Raw genomic sequence first — 23001 nt, 5'->3', positions numbered from 1 at the left:
GCGGTACCTACCAGTCTGGCCTGAAATAGTCCCAATATAAATACTTATTATAAGTGTACCATGATGATTCAGGGTGCAGACAAAAACACGGTTTGGAAAATGGATTCATGTTGTACATTCTCATTATATAATTGTTGTAAATCTTGAACACAAAAAAGTTACGGACAGCAGCTTTAATAAAGGCCTATAAATGCAGAACTTTCCTCAGGGCAAAGCTTCTCCTGCATAGCATTTATGTAAGTATTTGTGTTTGAGGTCAGTTTTGTGCATTACTGGAAGAAATTGTGTTTGTGCCTTTAAATGCTCTCTCTCTCTCTCTCTCTCTCTCTCTCTCTCTCTCTCTCTCTCTCTCTCTCTCTCTCTCTCTCTCTCTCTCTCTCTCTCTCTCTCTCTCCCTCCCTCCCTCCTGCTTTTAGATCACAAGAAACGAGAAAAAGAGAAAATAAAACAATTAAAATAAAATAAAACATCTTTGGTTCTACAGTTTGGGATGAATGTTATGGAAGGTGGCAGAGTTTCTTGTCCACACCTCCTTTCAATGTGGACTCGTGGATATGAGATTTTACAGTAGCCTACACAGTAATCTGATCCTTTCTGTCGCAATATTTTTATCATAATGTATGTTAAATGATATTTAAGTTTTCCTTGCCTGACACCATTTCGGATATTTGGATTTTAAGCTAATTAAAATTCATATTAATTTATCTACCAGCAAGTTTTTTTCATTCAGTGTAGCCTACATTCTCGTGATCGGATGATGATTTTGTGCTGAACTGCATCTGTAGCCTGTTGAGTTTCTCCAGTAATTTGCATTTAAAGCAGTTATACTTTCCCTGGACAGTCTTGTGGTTTGGCAACTAACATAAACAGGGCAGGCTAAAGACAGAAGACTCTGGCGCCATCCAGTGTAATGTCAGTTAGTTAGCCTAGCCTATATAAAAATGCCATGGCATTTTGTCCTCAAATTGTTCATTAATTTGTGCAGAGACCGAACTGTTGTTCATCTTCTTTCTCGCAGTTTAAAAAAGAAGACATTGTAAAAGTTTACAACTAGCCTACGTGTGATCGTCCGGTGATGAAACAATAATCTGATCTGGGCCTACAGATAAATAAAAACAAACATACTATTATAAATTAAATATCATGAACAGATGCTCATCGCGAGCGCCATATAGCCTAGTGATATGAAATCAAACTCGTTTAAACTAATCGATTCTTTTGAACAATTTCGCAGAATCAGTTCAAAAATCTGGGTCAATGATTCATTTTCTACGTGACGTGATTACGCAATCACGCACATTACGCACTCATTGACGTAGGGACCGTGATATGTCCACATACCCACACCAGATAAGACAATATTTTGTATGACTATGACCCACACATATGCACTTGACAACTTGTTTACTTATACGTTTACATGACATATTTCTGGAGTTTGTCCAAAATGTAGCCTACAAGAAGTGGACGTGAAAAGCGCAATTGTTTGAAGAGTATTATCAATGGGACGCTTAAGCAATGCTCGTAGTGCCTCTTTTGAAAACGTTTTACAAAATACATAAAATCTCTGCACATACAATGCACAACTTTATGTTTATGTAACAACTAATACATTTAACTTCCACTGAAAAGATTACCTAGACCAGTGTTTTACAACTGGTAGGGAAATATGCCTTTCTTATGAATCGTGATGATGATAAAATCGGCCAATGTGTTAATAACTAACATTAGCTAATTTAGTTATAGCACAAAATGTAAACTATATTAAAAAGGGGTAAGATGGCCCCCTATTGGGGTAAAAAAAAAGTCCATGGTGTTCATACGGGGGGTATATTTCCCATGTTACCCTACCAGTTGTCTAGGGGTGCGTCTCAATCAGCTCACTAGTCCACTAGTTAGGGCACTGATCAGGACATAAGTCAATGGGCTGACTCCCTGATCAGTGCCCTGAAAACTGAACTAGGGAGATAATTGAGACGCACCCTGAAATCTTTTCAGTGGAAGTTCGAGATTCAGTTAAAAGATTCGACTCAAAAGAATCAGTTTTCGTTAGTGTAGCGGGCGTTGTAATCTGTGCACAGACAGAGTGTGAATTATTCTGAGCAAGCACAACAAACAGCGGCGTATGCAAACATCCCGTTAACATTTAGCAACTTTTAAAATCAGATTTTTAATGTCGTGACTTCTTAGTTTTTATCAGTTTTTGCTCTCAGCTATCTGGATATGTGATAAATGTTTAAAAGCTGTCGATAAATAATATAAAATGGGTTCGGCGAGCTCCACCCTATTAAACATCCCAAACGTCGAGGAGTTGATGCAAGAAACGGGCTGTGAGTGACAAAATTGAGTTTTATTACTAGCGTTTTGTTGTTGTCGCGCTTGAACCATAATATTTCGTTTTACAGTCTATGGCTTGAACGAGTAAACAAACAAAATAACAATTGTATCTGCACATTTGTTGTCATTTTTGCTTGTAACGTTAATATTCATGCTCATATGGTCGCTAAAATAAAAGTAGCTCAAAGTGTGTGTGTGTGTGTGTGTGTGTGTGTGTGTGTGTGTGTGTGTGTGTGTGTGTGTGTGTAAATTCGGGTGTATGAGCCGAAACAGATTGACAGTGACAGCTGTTTAGTTCATGACTTTACTCCACAGTTGCAAACCAATGATACGCAATATACTCTCTGTGCATTGAACAAATAGTATGAGCAATTTAGAAATTAAAATGCACTAATAAATATGAATCAGTGAGGTTTGTTATAGAACAGAATTGATTAAATGGTCAGCTCAATTTGTGTATGGTCCATTGGAATTGATGCACACTTTTGTTATTTGTTGAGTCATGATGCTTGCAGGGCTTCAGTGAAACCCAATTCTAAACCATATCTCAACTTGCTAAATAATATGTGATTTCTCTTTTCCAGTTTCGCCTGCTCACATTATTCGGCTGTATGATCGCTTCAATGCTCTGGATAAAGAAGGACGAGGTTATCTCTGGTGAGACTGATGTTTAGACTGATGTTATCCATGACAACCTCAGTTAAGATTTCACTTGTAATTTCAAAAACATTTGCTTGTTCCTCCTGTATCGTTCTCACAGTCCCCAGGATTTTGGAGCCATTAAGGAGCTGGCAGTGAACCCCATAGGAGACAGAATAATAAGTGCCTTCTTCTCCCCAGGGTAACAAATCTTGGCATGAGCTACAAATTGATATTTTAGAGTATTGAAAATATTGATGTTCACATTTCTCTTGAAGTCCTGAATGTTGGATTCTAAAACACTCTGTAACACAATGCTTGAGCTATATATTTAAGTATTTTTTTCATGCTGACCTTATATTAATGTAGATATAATTTATTTTGGATATTAACACCCTTAAAGGGGTCATGAACTGCATTGTGTTATATTTCCTGTGGTGAGTCCAGAACGCAGTCACTGATAAACTTGTGCTCTTTGATTGACAGCTCCAGTGATTGCAAAGGGAACGTTCTGATCGCTTTCTGTATATAATTTAAAGGTCCCATTCTTCATGATTTTTCGAAGCTTTGATTATGTTTACAGTGTGCAATATAACATGAGTTCATGTTTCGCGTGTAAAAAAACACAGTATTTTTTACACAATTTACTTATCTGTATACTGGTGTTTCCTCTGTCCTAAAAACGGCCTGATGATTTCCTTGTTCTATGAAGTCCCTCCTTCAGAAATACGTAACGAGTTCTGATTAGGCCAACGCTTCCCGCGCTGTGATTGGACAGCAGCTTAGCACGTTGCCCGGAAAGGTCCCGCCTCTTATCATAACGGGTAGATACGATACGCGCGGTCAATGTTATTGCAAAAATGTCTATATTGCCTTATCAATTTGAGTCGGAATCAGACCCGGAGAATATCGAAGAGGATCGATTACAACCTGCTCAGGAAAGACTTTTGCTGGATGTTTCAGAATGGTAAGCTGTCTATTCAGTAGTTTAAACTAATCATTACAAACACCAACAATCAATCGTGTCTGAATGAATTACTACACTTTTATATGCTAAGTTTTTCGGATTAGTTTCAATTACCATCTAACGTTAGTTAACAAAGCTAAACAGCGTTGCACTTTGTGTCATGAGTTACATAAACTGTTAAATGGACCAACTTAAATAATAAAATACACTTACCGGTTGTGGTCCATATAAACAACGCCTTCTCCAGACAAAGAGGGAACTGCGTCGTCTTTTAAGAATAATCTTTCTGCGAATCCGGCATTAAACTGATTGAGATTGAGGAAGCAGTCCTCAGCAAAATGTGCTGCACATAGTTTTAAATTGTGATTATAATTTTCCGGAACCGAGTTAACCATAAACTGTAGCCATTGATCTCGTGCAGCGTCCGTGGGAAGGCCAAACAAAGGTGATTTGACTCCGTTTAGTGACTCCGAGCGTTTAGTCACTGGTTTGATTTACTGACACGTGAACAAAGAGCCTCTGACTGTACATGAATCATTACATATCAGAAATCATTGATCACAGATCAGGCTTTAGAATTAACACAGTTACTTACATGTTGTGGAATTACTGTCGAGTCCATTTCGTAAAAGCCTGTTTGCAAAGCCTGAGCAAATATTATGATTTACCAAATAATCCTCAGTGGATTAACATACATAATACACAAATAAATAATGATCAACTGAGACATTCACATTGTTGAAAATAAATAACTATATTCCTAGTAATCGGATCCTGTGGAAGGTAAGGTTATTTTTGGTCCATCCTGTATTGCTCTTCTGTCCTTGTCATCTCACTAACACCCCAGTGGGCGGGGACAAAGTTGCAAAGTTTTTCTCTGGGCTTAGCAACAATAAAAGCTGTTTTTGGACAAACAAGGACGTTTTCAGTTCTGTAATTTACAGGATATTCTTTTAGTATGATGACCTCTTATATGTCAAAAAGCACCATTCGATTTCTCAGTTCATGACTTCTTTAAACTACTCATAAAAACGAAACCAACTACGATTTCTCAAAAATCTCTTTTTATTTACCAAAATTATAAACTATGATTGTATCTTGTTTATATAAATAACGATGTCACTCTCAGAAAGGAAACCGTGGACTTTAACGCTTTCGTGAAGATCCTGGCGCATTTCCGGCCCGTTGACAAGGACCGACCCAAAGACCCGAATTCTCCTGAACCCATTAATAGCAGGAGCAACAAACTCAAGTGTATGTTTGCTTTCGCATTTACCTGGTAAATTTACCACATCCTCTCAGTAATGGAACGGATGATGTTACTTTAGAGATAATGTGCATTCAGTCAACAGTCAATAATGGAGCTGTACCGTTGTGAAAGGGTTTATTTTTTAATAATGACATTGCAATATCCTGCTTATTACACTGTTGTAAATAAACAAATGGACATGAAAAAAGATCTTCTCATTCCTTTCTATCTCGTCTGGTTCTCCATTCCTGCAGTTGCGTTTCAGTTGTATGACCAGGACAAGGATGGCAAGATTTCCAGAGATGAGCTTTTAAAGGTCAGTAGTTCCTTCATTCGTTTTGTGAGATGTTTGTTCTGCTGTCTTCTCACAAACTGAACATAACTGACAGGTTCTCCGAGACATGCTGGGGATGCAGGTGACAGAGGAGCAGCTGGAGAGCATAGCAGACCGCACTATACAGGAAGCAGATCTAGACCGCGATGACGCAATATCTTTTGAGGAGTTTCGAAAGGTATCGGCCGAAAATCTGCATTCACAGCGTTTGACAAAAGCACCTGTTGTGATGTCAGTGGAATACGATTGCTAATACTTGTGTTTCAACCTGTTTATTGCTTTGTATCAGTCTCTGGAGAAGGTCAACATTGATCACAAGATGAGCATTCGCTTCTTGCGCTAGACCAGAGCATCATGGGAAAGGCAACCATGTACGCCTCTGTCTCCATGCCTCAGAAAATGGAAGGAATATCGCAAACGCACAGGACAGTATGATGGAATCAGCCTTTGTCTGTCTAACAGGATTTTAATGCACTGGTAATGTCTGCACACAAACTGACTAGAGATTTACACAGTCATGCAAAAGTTTGAAACAGTTAAGAACTTCAGCCATGTTTCGCTGTGGACGGTAGGTGGCGCCTGCGTATTGTCGATTCATGTGAGTGACACACTACTGTTCAAAAGTTTGGATTTTGAAAGAAATTAATACGTTTATTTAGCAATGATGCCTTAAATTGACCAGAAGTGACAGTACATTTAATTTTTAATGTTACTAAATATTTCTCTTTCACATACAGTAAATTCTGTTCTTTTGAAATTTCTATTCATGAAAGAATCTTTCACACAAACATTTTTGAGCAGCAAATCATCGTATTAGAATGATTTCTGAAGGGTCATGTGACACAGAAGACTGGAGAAATGAAAATTAAGATTTGACATGACAAATAAATTACATTTTAAAATATATTAAAACAGAAATAGTTATTTTAAATAGGATTAATATTTCAAAAAATGACCACAAACTTTTGAATGGTAGTGTGTATTTGCATTCTTCATCTTAAAAAAATAATTACTGACTTGATTAGTTGATTTTGTTATAGAATTATAACTAGAAAGTTTCCCTGCAGGGGACAGAGTTCATAATCACATTTATAATGCTCAGTGTTACATTTTCATACATCACCATATGTGAAAAGTGTTTTGATCCCAGTGAAAGATTTCACAGGTTTGAAGGATTATTCGATGCAAACACTTTCATCTCAGAGATTGTTAGATGATGATGCTTTTATGCATATAACGTTCTGTCACTTTATTCTAAATCCTGATAAAAACTGGATTTTTTCCTTCTGGTAATCTCTAAAATATGTCTTATTTCTTTAAATGCTACAAGGCTACCTCATCTTACCACACTTTGCATGCTGTGCCAAAACAGTTAAAAGGGCTTTTTTTCATATTTGTATTAAATGTAACTGACATTTAAGTGTGATATTAAAGCAATTTGTATAATATTCAAAGTATCGTTTGATATATTTTTGGACAGACACTTTTGAAAATTGGGGGGGCTCTTAAAGTGGCACAAGCCTAGTGAGCATTTTTTAATAAAAAAATATGTATTTTGAAATGTGTTAAGTTGGCATATATATATATATATATATATATATATATATATATATATATATATATATATATATATATATATATATATATATATATATATATATATATATATATATATATATGAACAATAATAAGCTTATTTACAAGTTAAAAGTTCAGCCATGTTTTGCTGTGGACAGTAGGTGGCGCCAAGTGCGTGTTGTTGATTCATATAAGTGAAACACTACTGTTCAAAATATTGGTTTTTGAAATAAATTAATACTTTTATTGAGCAAGGGTGCATTCAGTTGATCAAAACTGCCAGTAAAAGCAATTATAATGTTACAAAAAATTGATTTTCATAAAAATACTGGCCACACTTTATATTGGGTATCTTTACTATGTATTTGCATTGTTTGCACTTATTGTATTCATATTGTATTGCAAAACACTTTTGCTGATATTGAGGTGGGATAAGAGTTGGTTAGGGTCTGGTTTGGTGGTATGGGTAGGTTTAAGGGTGGATTAACAGGTAAGGGAAGGGTCAACAGTAGATGTAATTACAGACATGTATTGCAGATGTAATAACATGCTGACTTATATTAAATATAAGTACAATGTAAAAACATATGCACATAGGCCTATATAATATGTGCATTGTATCAAATGATTCATTTAAATGTTTGTACATATTAGTTAAAGGGATAGTTATTAAATAAATTATCCCTCAATTGTTATTTACTCACCCTCAATCCATCCTAGCTGTATATGACTTTCTTTTTTGACACAATCAACAGTTACCGGAAGTTACCGTTTATAAAGTTATAATATGGTTATTTTTTCATACACAAACCCATTGCTTTGCTTCAGAAGGCCTTTATTAGTCATATGGAGTACTTTAATGTTGGATGGATGCACTTTTATGGGCTTCAAAATCCCAGGCTCCATTAACTGCCATTATAAAGCTTGGCAGAGCCAAGATATTACACTCTAAAAAAAACGGGTGCTATTTGGCAGTTAAAAGTGGTTCTTGGCTTGTAATCATAGGGGAACCACTTTTGGTGCCAAATAGCAACATATTGTGACGCCGAGCACTTTCCCAGAGAAGCAAACAGGAGGATAGAATCCGGTATTCAGACACCCAATGGGCTGTAGTTTTATTTCCTGAATGTATACAACCTAAAACACGGGTATAAGGAGGTGTCTTAACTTTCCCAACATAACAAAACGCCAGAGGGATCAAGATCAAGACTAGCCTAACTCAACGCCACTCAACTAACTTCCTCACGCGTCCCGCCCCTTATACTATTTTCCTCCCAGACACCTCCCCCCAACAGCAGGTGAATCAAGTAACATAATCATAAGGGAGAATAATCAGTGTCAGCGCCACAATATCTTTAAAGGTGCTCTAAAGCACCTTTGTCAAATGGTGCCATGTAGAACACATTAGAGGTGCCATATCGCATTTTATTTCTTCCTCAATAATGGTGATAAACGGCACCATTAGCTTTTTGGCGTGTAAGAAACTTTAAAGGAGCTTGAAAGGTTCTTTGTACGGCAGCGGTGCTATATATAGCACCTTTACCACCCCAGAGAACCACTGAAAAACCACTGAAGAACCATAGAGGGGTTTAATAGCTTCTGTATATGGTAACGGTGCTATATAGCACCTGAATCGCCAAGTGGTTCCCCTATGATTGCAAGCCCAAAAAACACTTAGTACTATATAGCACAGTTTTTTTAGAGTGTATAAGTAAGGGATAATGTACACCCAGCCGGTTGTTATCGCAGAATAAACCCGGACAGTGGTCTTGCATCACTCTGAAGGGGTTTATTCTGCGCTAACAACCAGCTGGGTGTACATTATCCCGCTTATTACACGGCTACTAGTCTCAAATAAATAATTATTAGACACAAAATATTGTCTTGAGATTAAATATTTTATTAGCTCTTACGCAAAGCTTCCGCGAAGAAAAACAGTTCCAACCTGCTTTAAGCCTTTATCTATTACTGAAGATTAGCCATATGCCCTTGCTAAATGTTGAAAATGAATGCTGAAAGGGTTAGTTAACCCAAAAATGAAACCAAGCCTATGATTTACTCACCCTCAAGTTATCATAGGTGTATGACATTCTTCTTTCAGACAAATACAATCGGAGTTGTATTTAAAAAGTCCAGGCTAACGTTAATCCAAGCAGTAGTTGTAGTTGTGTTTGAAGTCCATAAAAAATGCAGCTGTCCGTCAAATAACGTGCTCCACACGACTCCGATGGGTTAATAGAGCCTTCTGATTCGAATCGATGCGTTTGTGTAAGAAAAGTATCTATATTAAAAACGTTATAAAGCAAACCTTCCTTGAAGTCTTCCATCGTAACCCACGGCTGTTTAAGCCACAAGATGGCGCCAGCGTTAAGCATAGAAGTAGGACCGGTCAAGATAACTCGTAGTACCCGTATGAGCAGGTGTTACCTGGAAATAACATACCGCTGGAATGCGCGATTGACCAATCAGAATCAAGTATTTCACAGCGCCGTGTAATAACATTTTAGTGTTCGTCTGAAAGAAGAAAGTGATACACCTTGGATGGCTTGAGAGGGAGTAAATCATGGGATAAATTTCATTTTTGTGAACTATCCTTTTATGCACCTAATATAAAGTGGGACCAAAATATTAAGCAGCACAACTGTTTTCCAAATGATAATAATGTTTCTTGGGGAGAAAATCAGCTATAAGAATGATTTCTAAAGGATCACGTGACACTGAAGATGCTGAAAATTTACAGGAATAATTTTGAACAGAAATTAGTTTTTATTTGTAATGATATTTCACAATATTACTGTTTTTACTGTATTTTTGATCGAATAAATGCAGCACTGGTGAGCATAAAGGGCGCCTAATTACTTCTTGCAAAAATAAATGATAAAATCTTAGACCCCAAACGTTTGAACTGTTCTGGAGTGATAAAACACTATGCTCAATGATAGAGACCCGTTTAAAGGATGTAATACATTGATCTTTCATATATGTGTTTTATTGTTCAATGTATTTAAAATGTAATGGATTTGTACAGCATCATACAGTTTCAAGTTATTATGCTTTACTCTTGGGCAAACAGGCCAACAGCAGCCAGTACAAGGAAAAGCCAGTGCCTAAACAGAATCACAGAGGAAAAGGAGACTTCTTAATACTGGTATGTGCTTTCCATGAACCCAAATAAACAACAATAAGTATCTGAGTTTTCATGATTGACCATGAGGTTTTGTACCTGCTACTGTGATGGTCATGGTCAACCGGTACAGAAGGACGTCAGTAGTGCCTCCTTTAATGTGGACCGGCAGACCGTTATCCTCCTGGAAATGTAGATACAGCAGATCGTTTTTATTGGATTCATTTCCATCTCTGTGCAAATGTAAGTCATTGCACACTCCTTCTGAACGGATTCATATTTAATGTATAGGAGTGTATTTTTGACACTATATCAGTCTGAAATTTGTCTTACCAGGAAAACCTTCTGTCTATCCGGCACCTTGTTTTTCATTTGCCGGACTGTTGTGCTAAACGCCCGAGAGGCTAGACGTGGAAGACTCTGAAAGAGTGAAGGGGAAAAACACTCAAAAGAACCAACATTTGTACATCAGTGTGGTCTCATTACACTTTAAAGATGTGAGAAATTGAAGCATATTCAATAATCATCAGTCAATCTGAGATGGACAGTTGTTTAAAATCCCAGATAATGTACAGTGAAAGAATCTGATGTAAAAAACAAAATTCACTAAGACACGTAGTGCATTGAAATGAACATGAAATTGAGGTAGAAAAACTGAAAGAGTGTGTTCTTTACCCCTATAATGTAGTTAGAATTATTTTTAATGGTCCCACTTATATATTGTGTCTTTAACTACTATGTACTAACATTTTAATTAATAATTTCATTCAATGCATTTATTGTGTACATATATGTTTTTATATTGTTCTTATATTAAAACAAATCTTGCTGTATATCATTTCTGTAATTAGCTACCCATCGCACCACACCTGTCCCTAACCAACCCTTATCCCACCTCGAAAGCAGCCAAAGTGTTTCTCAATACAACATGAACACAATAAGTACATTGTACCTACACATTTTTTCAAAATATAAATACAATAGTAGACATCACCTAATATAAAGTGGGACCAAATAATAATAGTAATTCACATGAGATATACACTATATTGTCAAAAGTATTTTGACACCCCTCTAAATCATTGAATTCAGGTGTTGCAATCACTTCCATGGCCACAGGTGTATAAAATCAAGCACATCCAGACGCTTCTACAAACATTTGTGAAAGAATGGGTCGCTCTCAGGAGCTCAGTGAGATCAAGCGTGGTACCGTGATAGGTTGCCACCTGTGCAATAAGTCCATTTGTGAAATTTCCTCACTACTAAATATGTCACGGTCAACTGATAATGGTATTACAACAAAGTGGAAGCAATTGGGAACAACAGCAACTCAGCCATGAAGTGTTAGGCCATGTAAAATCACAGAGCAGGGTCAGCGCATGCTGAGGCGCACAGTGCGCAGAAGTCGCCAACTCTCTGCAGTCAATAACAACAGACCTCCAAACTTCGCATGGCCTTCAGATTAGCTCAAGAACAGTGTATAGAGAGCTTCATGGAATGGGTTTCCATGGCCAAGCAGCTGCATCCAAGCCTTACATCACCAAGTGCAATGCAAAGCATCGGATGCAGTGGTCCTAAGCACGCCGCCACTGGACTCTAAAAGCAGTGGAGACGTGTTCTCTAGAGTGACCAATCATGCTTCTCTGTCTGGTAATCCAATGGACGAGTCTAGGTTTGGCGGTTGCCAGGAGAACGGTACTTGTCTGAGTGCATTGTGCCAAGTGTACAGTTTGGTGGAGGGGGGATTATGGCATGGGCTGTTGGCTGTTTAAGGTTTGGCCCCTTATCTCCAGTGAAAGGATCTGTTAATGCTTCAGCAAATCAAGACATTTTGGACAATTTCATGCTCCCAGCTTTGTGGGAATAGTTCAGGGATGGCCTCTTCCTTTTCCAACATGACTGCACACCAGTGCACAAAGCAAGACAACTCCATATTAAACCCTACGGATTAAGAATGGGATGTCATTAAAGTTCATGTGCATGTAAAGGCAAGCATCCCAAAAAATGTTGGCAATAAAGTGTAATAATAGTATTTTTAAAAAGAATACATTGTCCATTCAAGTAATGCAATTTTTTTCCATGGAGACAGTTTTACTTTCCCCAAAAATGACAAAAAAATTCCACCACTCAATTTTTCACTGTTTTACGATAGGGGATGTTATTATACATCTTCTGTAAGAGTACAGGATCAGTGGATCCAAAAACAAGTGAAGAAGAAGCAGAGACAAGTGATTGGCTGCATCTGAAATCACATACAGTACTTCCCTACTATATAGTAGGCATAAAATAGTATGTGTCAAAAGAAGTATTCACAGAACTCATAATAGGCAAAAAGTACCCAGATGACTTTCTTCTTCCATTGAGATTCTGAAGTGTGCATACGATGGACACTTTTGCCCTGTCCAAATACCCACACTTGTGGTCTTGGTCACTTGAGAGCGTGTGCACGCAACAGGAAGTAACTGCAAAACTGTCCCATGTCTTAAAAATGCCAAAGTACAGTGCCCTTAATGCACACTAAACTCACGCCATCTCCTCGGACACAGCACAGGGATTTTGTTTATCTCTGCTTCACATTTGTGAAAAGCACTTGATATTTTTTTAATGTTAATTATTTAATGTATTTCACCCAAAAAATAAAATGATGTCATAATTTACTCACTCTCAACTTGTTCCAAACCTGTATGATTTTCTGGTGCTACTTTATACTGGCGTTGTACTAACAAAAAATTACTTTAATCACTTGATATAGTGCACTTATTGTGTGCATACATGTTCCTACATTATACTTATATTAAACAAAAACCTGCATCTAATTACAGGTGTAAAAAATGTGTAATTACATCTATAATTAAACCGTTGACCCCTGTTGACCTTTTAAACTTACCCATACCAACAAACCTGACCCCAACCAACCTGTATCCCACCTCAATAGCAGCAAAAGTGTTTCGTAATATAATATGAATACAATATGTACATTGTACTTATATTTTTTTCTAGTTAAGGACAAATAATATGAAGTGTGACTAAGTTTCTTTCTTCTGCTGAACACAAAAGAAGATATTTTGAAGAATGTTGGTAACCAGACAGTTGATGGGACCCACTTACTTCCAATACTTTTTTCCCCAATATGGAAGGATCCATCAACTCTTTGGTTACCAACATCTTTTGTGTTCGGCAGAAGAAAGAAACTCATACAGGTTTGGAACAACTCGAGGGTGAGTAAATGATGACAGAATTTTATTTTTGGGGAGTGAACTATCCCTTTAAGAACGAAACATGTGAAAGGAATACAACATTTTATGGTTCTGAAGGTCAACTCGGCTCATGTGGAGCAGTCATGGGCTGTGGTTTTAGCCAATTGCTGCACTCCAGCACCTGGAACAAACCAATCAGAGTGTTATACACACTGGTTGGTTAGGCTGAGAATGTTCCACCCCTTTTTACTTCACTGTCCATCAGCGTGTGTGTTTGTCTGCATGTTCGCATGCTAAATGTGGAGAGGCTAATGGTGACATGACCTCCTGACTGTTGTGTCCGTCTCATATGAGGACACGATTAAAGCAGAAACCGAAGATGATGAGTTTACAAGCACACTTCTGATCACTTAATGCCATGTAGAGTGCTAGAATTTGATTAGTATAAAAAAAAGGCAAAATAAAAAAAATATTTTTTTTGCAGTGCACAATCAAACAGTTTGAAAAAAAAAGGAAAAACAAATATTAATTCATAAATTGAGCTACAGTCTCAGGTGACCATTGAACAAGTTTTTTCTTTAGAGGTCATTTATGGCTATCAGTCTTTCAACAGCCACTAAAAATGACATCTTTACAACAGCAAATTATGAAATGTTTTTGCATCAAAAATGAGACTACAGCCTAAAAACTAATTTCTCAAACAGCGTCTGCAGTTCGATGGTCAGAGTATCGTTCTGTGGCTTAGTTCCTGTTTCACAAGTATTTTAGGAGTAGTTTCTTCCTGATCACACATCTACAGCTGTTGAGTTGCTAACCATGAAGGAATAAAGAAGAACAGCAGTGTATTTACCAGTAAATGCCTCATGTCCGACGCTGCTCTCTGTTAAGCTTGTTGATTCTTGTCTAGTCGGGGCCCTTACAAGGACACACACACACATTGCAGAGCTTTTGAACTAAAGCCAAGTACGGTCAGGTGGGGAAAGACAACCCTGAACAGTCAAGCTATCAGCTGATTCAATATATACAGCACAGCACTGAACTGCAATAATAGTAGTAGTTTTTCATGTTTGAATACAAACCCTATTCCAAAAAAGTTGGGACACTGTACAAATTGTGAATAAAAAAGACATGCAATTATTTACAAATCTCATAAACTTATTTTATTCACAGTAGAATATAGATAACATAACAAATGTTGAAAGTGAGATATTCTGAAATGTCATGCCAAATATTGGCTCATTTTGGATTTCATGAGAGCTACACATTCCCAAAAAGTTGGGACAGGTAGCAAAGAGGCCGGAAAAGTTAAATTTACATAAAAGGAACATCTGGAAGACCAATTTGCACCTTATTAGGTCAACTGGCAACATGACTGGGAATAAAAAGAGCCGCAGAGTGGCAGTGTCTCTCAGAAGTCAAGATGGGCAGAGGATCACCAATTCCCCCAATGCTGCAGCGAAAAATAGTGGAGCAATATCAGAAAGGAGTTTCTCAGCGAAAAACTGCAAAGAGTTTGAAGTTATCTTCATCATACATACAGTGCCTAATATCATCCAAAGATTCAGAGAATCTGGAACAATCTCTGTGCATACGGGTCAAGGCCGGAAAACCATACTGGATGCCCGTGATCTTCGGGCCCTTAGACGGCACTGCATCACATACAGGAACGCTACTGTAATGGAAATCACAACATGGGCTCAGGAATACTTCCAGAAAACATTGTCGCCAGTCGGTGAACACAATCCACCGTGCCATTCACCGTTGCCGGCTAAAACTCTAAAGGTAAAAAAGAAGCCATATGTAAACATGATCCAGAAGCGCAGGCGTTTTCTCTGGGCCAAGGCTTATTTAAAATGGACTGTGTCAAAATGGAAAACTGTGCCGTGGTCAGACGAATCAAAATTTGAAGTTCTTTTTGGAAAACTGGGACGACATGTCATCCGGCCTAGAGAGGACAAGGACAACCCAAGTTGTTATCAGCGCTCAGCTCAGAAGCCTGCATCTCTGATGGTATGGAGTTGCCTGAGTCGGTGTGGCATGGGCAGCATACACATCTGGAAAGGCACCATCAATGCTGAAAGGTATATCCAAGTTCTAGAACAACATATGCTCTCATCCAGACGTCGTCTCTTTCAGGGAAGACCTTGCATTTTCCAACATGACAATGCCAGAGCACATACTGCATCAGTTACAACATCATGGCAGCGTAGAAGAAGGATCCGGGTACTGAAATGATTTGGTGGATTATAAAGAGGAAGATGCGACAAAGAAGACCTAAGACAGTTGAGCAACCAGAAGCCTGTATTAGACAAGAATGGGACAACATTCCTATTCCTAAACTTGATCAACTTGTCTCCTCAGTCCCCAGACATTTGCAGACTGTTATAAAAAGAACACGGGATGCCAAACTTTTTTTTAAGTTTTTTTTTTTAGATGTGTTGATGCCATTAAATTTTAAATCAATTTATTTTCCCCTTAAAATAATACTTTTTTTTTGTTTAAACATTTGATATGTCATCTATGTTGTGTTCTGAATAAAAATTGACATTTGAAACTTCCACGTCATTGCTTTCTGTTTTTATTCACAATTTGTACAGTGTCAAGTACAATTTGTACAGTACAGTGCCCAATTTTTTTGGAAATCGGGTTTGTATATAGTATTTTGTATTATGCCAGAATGTGTATATTTCAAGTTGAATTTAAAGACATCATTTGAAATGGCTTAATGGGTAATCAATATGAAATTATTGTTGTATGTGTATTTTATTTTGATTAAAAAAATTATAATTTCAGCCTGTTCACCCTAAAATAGGTTACAGATAACCTTTTCATATATATGAAACACAAGCTAGATGCATTTAGTCTTCCTCAAATTCGAAGACTCGTAATGCACCGCAGTATCACTTCCTTTTCTGAGGGATAGATTGTGGCGCGTTTCGATTCTATATTAGACCAGGAAACTGAATCTGGCACTCTGTAACAGGATTTCAAAATTGTCAGATCAACATGAGCTATGGTGAGTATTTTCTAAAATCTACGAGAGCAATATTTAACCTCAGACCCCAGTTGTTTTGAATTCTATATAGACTTAAACTGTATTGTTTCAGGCAAACACATCCTCTGGGCCTGCACCGCTGCTCTGGTCACTGGTTGGGTCCTCACGTACGATGGCGGACACTGCCCAGGGATTGTCACGAGGCAGTAAGACAATTATTCAAATATTTTAAGTGAAGAATCACCACACGTTTAGGAGACTGACTAGCAGGGATCATTAGTTACTGTAAATGCACACAATTGAATAGACAAACATGAATGCAGAATGTTTAAACTGCACTGCTTTTTCATTTTCAGCCCATGCAACTGGACTTGTATGCGACTCACTCTCCAGTGGCCTGGGAGTTTCTGTATAGTATGTCTTGATATTTTATATATTACAACAGTGCTAGAACCTCCACGGCAAATCATGTAAAGGGTTTTATCTCGTATTGGCACTGATTCATTTTAAACTCTGCCTGTCACTTTTTTCCATCCTTCTACAGGGTCTTAACAAAACCATTTGCAAAGTTCCTCAGACTGTTCACGACTGGACCATCCATGGCCTATGGTGAGAAATTCAATGGCTGTTCCCACAATAGTTCACAGAAACAATGTTTTGTTTATCATTTCTAACATTATTCAGTTCTTGATTTTGAAATCTTAATACTTAAGAAAACTTAAAACATCAGAAGTGCTTTATATTTAACTGTGTGATGTTTTCTAATGACTCTTAGGCCTATGCGTACAGGTCACTGCTGTAACTGCTGGCCGGTATTTCATTCCCATCTTCAGGTAAAATGTCTCAATCCTCAGTTTGTTTATTATTTTAAAAGTGAAATATAAAATGTAAATGATCATGTTTATGTTCAGGAAATTGAACCTGAACTCAATCAGCTCTGGCCTTCATTTATAAAAGGAAAACACTTCTTCAACTTCTGGTAAACATGATTTTTATGATCTTTTAATGTTTTATTATGTGTGCTTTGTTAAATATGGAAATACTTTAAAAAGGAGCAAGCAAAGATGAGCATAACTTTTAGTTTAGCAGGGACATCAGTTATTTTATTTTTATTAACATAAAGATATTTAAATTAAACTATAACTGGGTTAGCCGATAACCTTGAAGGGTTAGCTAACCCCAACTTGAATATTCTGGTTCCAGATTCAGCATAGGACACAGAAGAAAGTTTAACACTAACTCTTCTGCATAAAACAACAACTTAGTCCTGATTTCTCTCAACATGAGGACAGGAGAGCTGTCGGTCAATAAATGGGAAAACAAAGTAACTTGTGTTATTTGAAAAAGTAACTTGGATATTTTGCTGTGAATTTAAAAGTAAAGTTACTTTATAAATTACTTAAAAGAAGTTATCTGATTACATAACTCGTGTCACATAATGCGTTACCCCACAACACCGGCTGTCAGTTTTTAATGCTGTCAACACTTTCTCATAGTATAATAGGATGGAAGCTTATTTCCGTCACAGAATAAAACATTTATTTTTATCTCACAATTGTGATTACATCTCGCAATTTGGAATTGTCAGATTCTGTCTCTCAGAAGTCACAATTCTGACTTTATAACAAGCAATTATGATTTAAATCTTGCAATTCTGACTTTATAACACGCAATTATGATTTTTTTATCTCGCAATCCTGACTTTATATCAAAATTCTGAGAAAAAAGTTGCAATTACCTTTTTTATTCTGTGACGGAAACAAGCTTCCATATAATAGAGATAGCATATATCATGCTGGTTTCTTGCTGACTTTAAAGGATTAGTTCAGTCAAAAATGAAAATTCTGTCATTAATTCCTCCCCCTCATGTCGTTCAACACCTGTAAGACCTCCGTTCATCTTCAGAACTCAAATGAAGATATTTGTGTTGAAATCCGATGGCTCAGAAAGGCCTTCATTGACACCAATGTCATTTCCTCTCTCAAGACCCATAAAGGCACTAAAGACGGCGTTACAAAGCCCATCTCACTACAGCGGCTCTACAATCATTTTATGAAGCGACGAGAATAGTTTGTGCGCAAAAAAACGGTTATGAATCATTGAATACATCGGATTTCAACAAAAAATATCTTAATTTGTGTTCTGAAGATGAACGGAGGTCTTACGGGTGTCGAACAATATTAGGGGAAGTAATTATTAACAGAATTTTCATTTTTGGGTGAACTAACCCTTTAAAACAGTAGCAACAGAGGCATCAACTGGTTGCTGCGCTTTAGTGGCCGTCAATATAAACAAAAAGCTGCTTGCTGTCGCTTCTCTATCGTCATTGTGTCAAACCCGCCAATAGCAGGGGTATTTTATTTATTTATAAGATATTTAATATTTAGTCCGACAGTGTATCTAAGTGTATGCACACTTTACTGTCCATGTCCAGAAAGTGAATAAAAACATCATCACTGTAGTCCATATGTGACATCAGTTAGTTAATTAGAATCTCTTGAAGCATCGAAAATACATTTTGGTCCAGAAATAACAAAAACTACGACTTTATTCAGCATTGTCTTCTCTTCTGGGTTTGTTTTCAATCCTCAAACAAGAATTTGAACGGTTATGAATCAGTGTATTGATTCAATTGCTTACAGAGTCATTTGAATTATGCTCATTGATCACGCCTCTTGTGCAGTATGAAATACAGAGCAGACTCCCCAGACCAATGTTCAATCTTTTGAGCTTGGTCTGGTGATGGCCAGCCAAGTGTCAGATAGTAGTTTATGCGTAGTTCTCAGCGTTCTCAAATGGTGATTGATTTGGTTTGGCAGGAAGGAGGAATGGATTAAACACGGGACGTGTGCAGGCTGCGAGGAGACCATGGGGTCACCGGTGCTTTATTTCCAAGCCGCAGTCAAGCTTCGGAAACTCTTCGACATTGATAGGTGGGTGTTATCAGCACATATATAGCATGATATCATGAACTCATCTATTTCCACCCCATTCCATTTTTTGTAGTGTCTTGGAAAGCTCTGGAATCAAAACCTCATGCGATGTGTCGTATAAGGTATGATTATTGGATTCGCCATGAATTATGGTGTATCGCATAACATTTATGAAACACTTCATCAATCTTCCCATCATGTGATCTGCAGTATGACGACATACACGGCGCCCTGACCCCGCTGCTCGGAAACGACTATGATTTGCAATGTGTGAAGGACAGCGAGGTGAGAAATGTCGAATAATATTTAGTAGTATCCAGCAAACAAATACATTGAGCCAGACATCCACACGAAGCCAGAGCTTTCCCTGTCCGGTCTTTTTTAAACCTACCCTTACAATAGTGCAAATACAGGAATTAAATGACGCAATATTGATGTGCACATGCCCAGCGCCTGAGGTGGACAAAGTACACAACTCTATTACTTGAGTAAAAGTAAAAGTACTACTGGTCAAATATTACTCCGTTACAAGTGAAAGTTGTAAAAACTGATTTTTAATCAAGTAAAAGTACAGAAGTATTTGTTTTCAAAAGTACTTAAGTATCAAAGTAAATTTCCTTTTTTATGCCAATGCATTATTTTATTATTGTTGTATAAAAGCACAGTCATCATGGTTTAAGTCATTCAGTGATGCTCCAGCCGACATACTAGCATACGACTTACTTAAACTCATTTAAATACTTGTATAAAAGTTACAAAGCTGCTGTCACTTTAAGGCTGAATGCACAGATCCAATACACTGATACACATCTGATATTCTCCCAACTTTACTCTTCTCTTTCTCCCAGATGTCTATAGTGTTAATATTTTATAAGACATGCACCAAGTGTATGCCAACTAAACTAATCTTGATTTTTTTTTAAATTGTTTAAAAACAGAAACAAACTTTCAAAGTATGGCTATGGGTGCACACACTGTGCCTAAGAACCGTCTTCTTCCATTTTGCTATGAACTGATCAGTGTTCAAAAAAATATGGGAAAATGTATATGACTATAAGAGTGATTCCTGACATACTGTCTGAAACAACAACAACAAAACTTTTAAAGAAGGAAAAAATCATCCTCCGACTTTCAGCGCTGCTGCAGAAACGACTTTCGACCTTGATAGAAATGTAGTGGAGTAAAAAGTACGATATTTGTCTTTCAAATGTAGTGAAGTAGAAGTCATAAATTTCCAGAAAAAATAATACTCCAGTAAAGTACAGATACTCAAAAAGTGTACTTAAGTACAGTACTCAAGTAAATGTACTTAGTTACTACTGTCCACCCCTGCCCAGCGTTCGTAGCTGGAGCCCTTAGTCTTTACCGTGCGGGACGTGGTGTGATGACATCACCGTTTCACAAAATATACAGATTGGCTGTTCACAGGAAAATGCAAGGGTTTCTGGCTCCCAAAACACCAGATCCGTGTGGATGAAATGCTGATATGATATAAATATTTCGTAAATTACGAATTGTTCATTTTAATTTCAAGGCGACTTTAAAACTTTGATTGAAAACTTTTGATAGTATAATATAAAACCACTAACGCCACAATTCTGTGGCACAGATTATGTGCAAAAAACAAGTTTTTCTTCGAGTATCACACAATTAATTGGGAAATAACCTTTTAGCGAATCCCAAAACTAACAGCACAAACGCAGCCAGATTCCCGAGACGACTGTCTTTTAATGAATAGTTTAAAAAAAATACTGAAATACTGCCATATATAATTTAGCATATTCACTGAGAATTTCTCTAATATGCAAGTTAAAGTTACATTTCAATGGACATATACTGAGATGAATTGGAAAATCTCTATCAACACCCAGCTCAAATCATATGAATGAATAACAATTTAAAAAAAAAGACAAATACTAAACCCAAAAGCATAACAGTCCTTTCCTTCTTTTTAGGGTCGTGAAGCGTGGATCCAGCTGAAGATCCATCTCTTCAGGAACCAAACTCTTGGATGCCTCAAACAAGAACAAGAGGAGAAGTTCAACACATTGGCGTGGTTTAACGGCCCAGGACATCCCTGCCCAAAGAACACCACCATTTTTTACGTTCCAATCAACTATGAGAATCCTCACGAGCCCTGTAACTAAGAGAAGCTGTAGCTATAGACTTTCACTCGACTATCCACTTTCAGTTCTCAGTCCTGATGCATTTATTTCAAGAAGAATTTAAAATCACTAGAAAAAAGTAAGAGGCCGCTTAACATGGATTTCTAAATGTTAAGTTATTCCTAAAGGGTATATTCCCATCTGTAAAAAAATAAAATATGCACATCATTGTTTTGAAAGACCTTTAATACACCAATTGTCAATGACATTAAAGGTTGAGAATGTAATGGAATATGATGTTGAATAAAGTTTAGTGGTGTGAACTCCTGGAGCTCAAAACACTCGCAGTCGTAAGTGAATAAAAATGGAATTCCTCTTCATGGTTGATGTTCCAAATATTGGCAGGCAGTAAAGGGTTTAAAATGAACAGCCATCAGCTATTATATATTTCATGCGAACACTCAGGATGGATGGATTTAGGAACTCGCAGTTCACATTTTATTTGACATGGACTCAATTTGCCAATAGGTACGTTTCTACACCACAGAAGAAACAGAAAAACACTATCCACTAAAATCTTCAACCAATTAAAAAAAAACAACAAAAAAACAAAGCTCACTGAAACTGACTATTCTGCAGCATCTGCATTCAAACAGCGAAATGTTGAAATGTGTGGTTTTCACACTTCCAATTTCCCGAGGAAGCGGAGATTGAGAATCTTCAGTTGCTCGTCCAGTTCCATTCGAACGATGCCGTCTTCACCATCGATACTGAGCAGGACTCCTGTGGCCTCCCTGTCCTCTCCCAGAATCACTTTCACCTGAAGAGCACACATTCACAGGTTTTTTTTTTTTTTTTTTTTTTAAATGTTACAACAAATGATTATGACACACACATGGGCGGATTAAGGGATAGGTGGGGGCCTGAGCATAAAAGGGGTCTGTGATTAGTCGAGGGAAGGATTGACAGCTAATCGGGAGCACAACTTTTCCTGCTGGGTCGCTCTCCAAACTCCACCAGGCTTCCAGATTTTAAGCACTGTTATTTAGCCCAGGGGTTTTCAAACTAGGGCCTTCCAGAAGGCCCTAAGGGGTACCCAGAAAATTTCAGAGAATAAAAAGACAAAGCAAAAATGGATCAAGTCTACTGAACATTCAATCAGTTTCAGTTCTAAAGATTTCCCTCCTTTACCACCATATATGTACTTTCCAGAATTGTATATGTTTCCTTTGTATTTTTCAAATTAGTTTTTCTCACTATAGTCCCCTTTACCTCGCGCACTGTGGATGTAAGACAGTATTCTTAACGCGGTATGTAAGCTGCTTACATACACTTAATGTGAAAGTTGCTTATACAAATTATTATTAGTTGAAATTGTTCTTCTTCAGGTTTATACGACCAACATTAAGAATATCCAATTTTAAAAATATAGATGGATTTTAAGAAAGGGCCCCTTATAAAAGGTTCATCATATTTGGGGGTCCTTGGCATCAAAGTTTGAAAACCCCTGATTTAGCCCACTGGAGTGCTGTGAGTGCATAGG

The 23001-nt window shown here is 37.3% G+C and overlaps 4 protein-coding genes across 5 annotated transcripts in view; 2 read left to right on the top strand and 2 right to left on the bottom strand.

Moving 5' to 3' along the window:
- The first annotated feature begins 2183 nt into the window (after window positions 1–2183).
- On the top strand, window positions 2184–6974 carry chp2 (calcineurin-like EF-hand protein 2). The gene is made up of 7 exons (XM_067451861.1): window positions 2184–2330; window positions 2922–2994; window positions 3098–3178; window positions 5073–5197; window positions 5447–5508; window positions 5582–5704; window positions 5816–6974. The coding sequence occupies exons 1-7, from the start codon at window positions 2264–2266 to the stop codon at window positions 5867–5869; spliced, it is 585 nt and encodes a 194-aa protein (XP_067307962.1). The 5' UTR covers window positions 2184–2263; the 3' UTR covers window positions 5870–6974.
- A 3097-nt stretch (window positions 6975–10071) lies between these two features.
- Window positions 10072–14396, bottom strand: cox7a1 (cytochrome c oxidase subunit 7A1). The gene is made up of 4 exons (XM_067451232.1): window positions 14276–14396; window positions 10562–10648; window positions 10328–10412; window positions 10072–10211 (listed from the first exon to the last, which is right to left on the bottom strand). The coding sequence occupies exons 1-4, from the start codon at window positions 14288–14290 to the stop codon at window positions 10153–10155; spliced, it is 246 nt and encodes an 81-aa protein (XP_067307333.1). The 5' UTR covers window positions 14291–14396; the 3' UTR covers window positions 10072–10152.
- A 1947-nt stretch (window positions 14397–16343) lies between these two features.
- rnaset2l (ribonuclease T2, like) lies at window positions 16344–22071 on the top strand. Its single transcript, XM_067451231.1, has 10 exons — window positions 16344–16441; window positions 16533–16626; window positions 16777–16834; window positions 16965–17029; window positions 17196–17253; window positions 17332–17399; window positions 19240–19353; window positions 19427–19475; window positions 19564–19638; window positions 21309–22071. The coding sequence occupies exons 1-10, from the start codon at window positions 16432–16434 to the stop codon at window positions 21498–21500; spliced, it is 783 nt and encodes a 260-aa protein (XP_067307332.1). The 5' UTR covers window positions 16344–16431; the 3' UTR covers window positions 21501–22071.
- The window catches only part of supt5h (SPT5 homolog, DSIF elongation factor subunit), a 40670-nt gene continuing 39355 nt past the window's right edge, over window positions 21687–23001 (bottom strand). For both annotated transcript variants that reach the window (XM_067451229.1, XM_067451230.1), the window contains exon 30: window positions 21687–22278. In XM_067451229.1, coding sequence (XP_067307330.1) covers window positions 22138–22278 — 141 coding nt within the window. In that variant the 3' untranslated portion in view covers window positions 21687–22137. The remainder of the gene's footprint in view (window positions 22279–23001) is intronic.

Source organism: Pseudorasbora parva, chromosome 8 (assembly GCF_024679245.1).
Source record: "Pseudorasbora parva isolate DD20220531a chromosome 8, ASM2467924v1, whole genome shotgun sequence".
Taxonomy (NCBI): Eukaryota; Metazoa; Chordata; class Actinopteri; order Cypriniformes; family Gobionidae; genus Pseudorasbora; species Pseudorasbora parva.
Note: the sequence above shows the minus strand (reverse complement) of the source record. Positions and strands in the feature narration are given on the sequence as shown.

Coding starts and splice junctions, on each gene's coding strand:
- chp2 (XM_067451861.1), top strand. CDS start 2,264: ATGGGTTCGGCGAGCTCCACCCTATTAAACATCCCAAACGTCGAGGAG. Junction 5,198..5,446: donor CAGGAGCAACAAACTCAAGT/GTATGTTTGCTT, acceptor CCATTCCTGCAG/TTGCGTTTCAGTTGTATGAC. Junction 5,705..5,815: donor CTTTTGAGGAGTTTCGAAAG/GTATCGGCCGAA, acceptor GCTTTGTATCAG/TCTCTGGAGAAGGTCAACAT.
- cox7a1 (XM_067451232.1), bottom strand. Junction 10,413..10,561: donor ATAGACAGAAGGTTTTCCTG/GTAAGACAAATT, acceptor CTACATTTCCAG/GAGGATAACGGTCTGCCGGT. Junction 10,212..10,327: donor CATGACCATCACAGTAGCAG/GTACAAAACCTC, acceptor GATTCTGTTTAG/GCACTGGCTTTTCCTTGTAC.
- rnaset2l (XM_067451231.1), top strand. Junction 17,030..17,195: donor TGGACCATCCATGGCCTATG/GTGAGAAATTCA, acceptor AATGACTCTTAG/GCCTATGCGTACAGGTCACT. Junction 19,476..19,563: donor CATGCGATGTGTCGTATAAG/GTATGATTATTG, acceptor TGTGATCTGCAG/TATGACGACATACACGGCGC.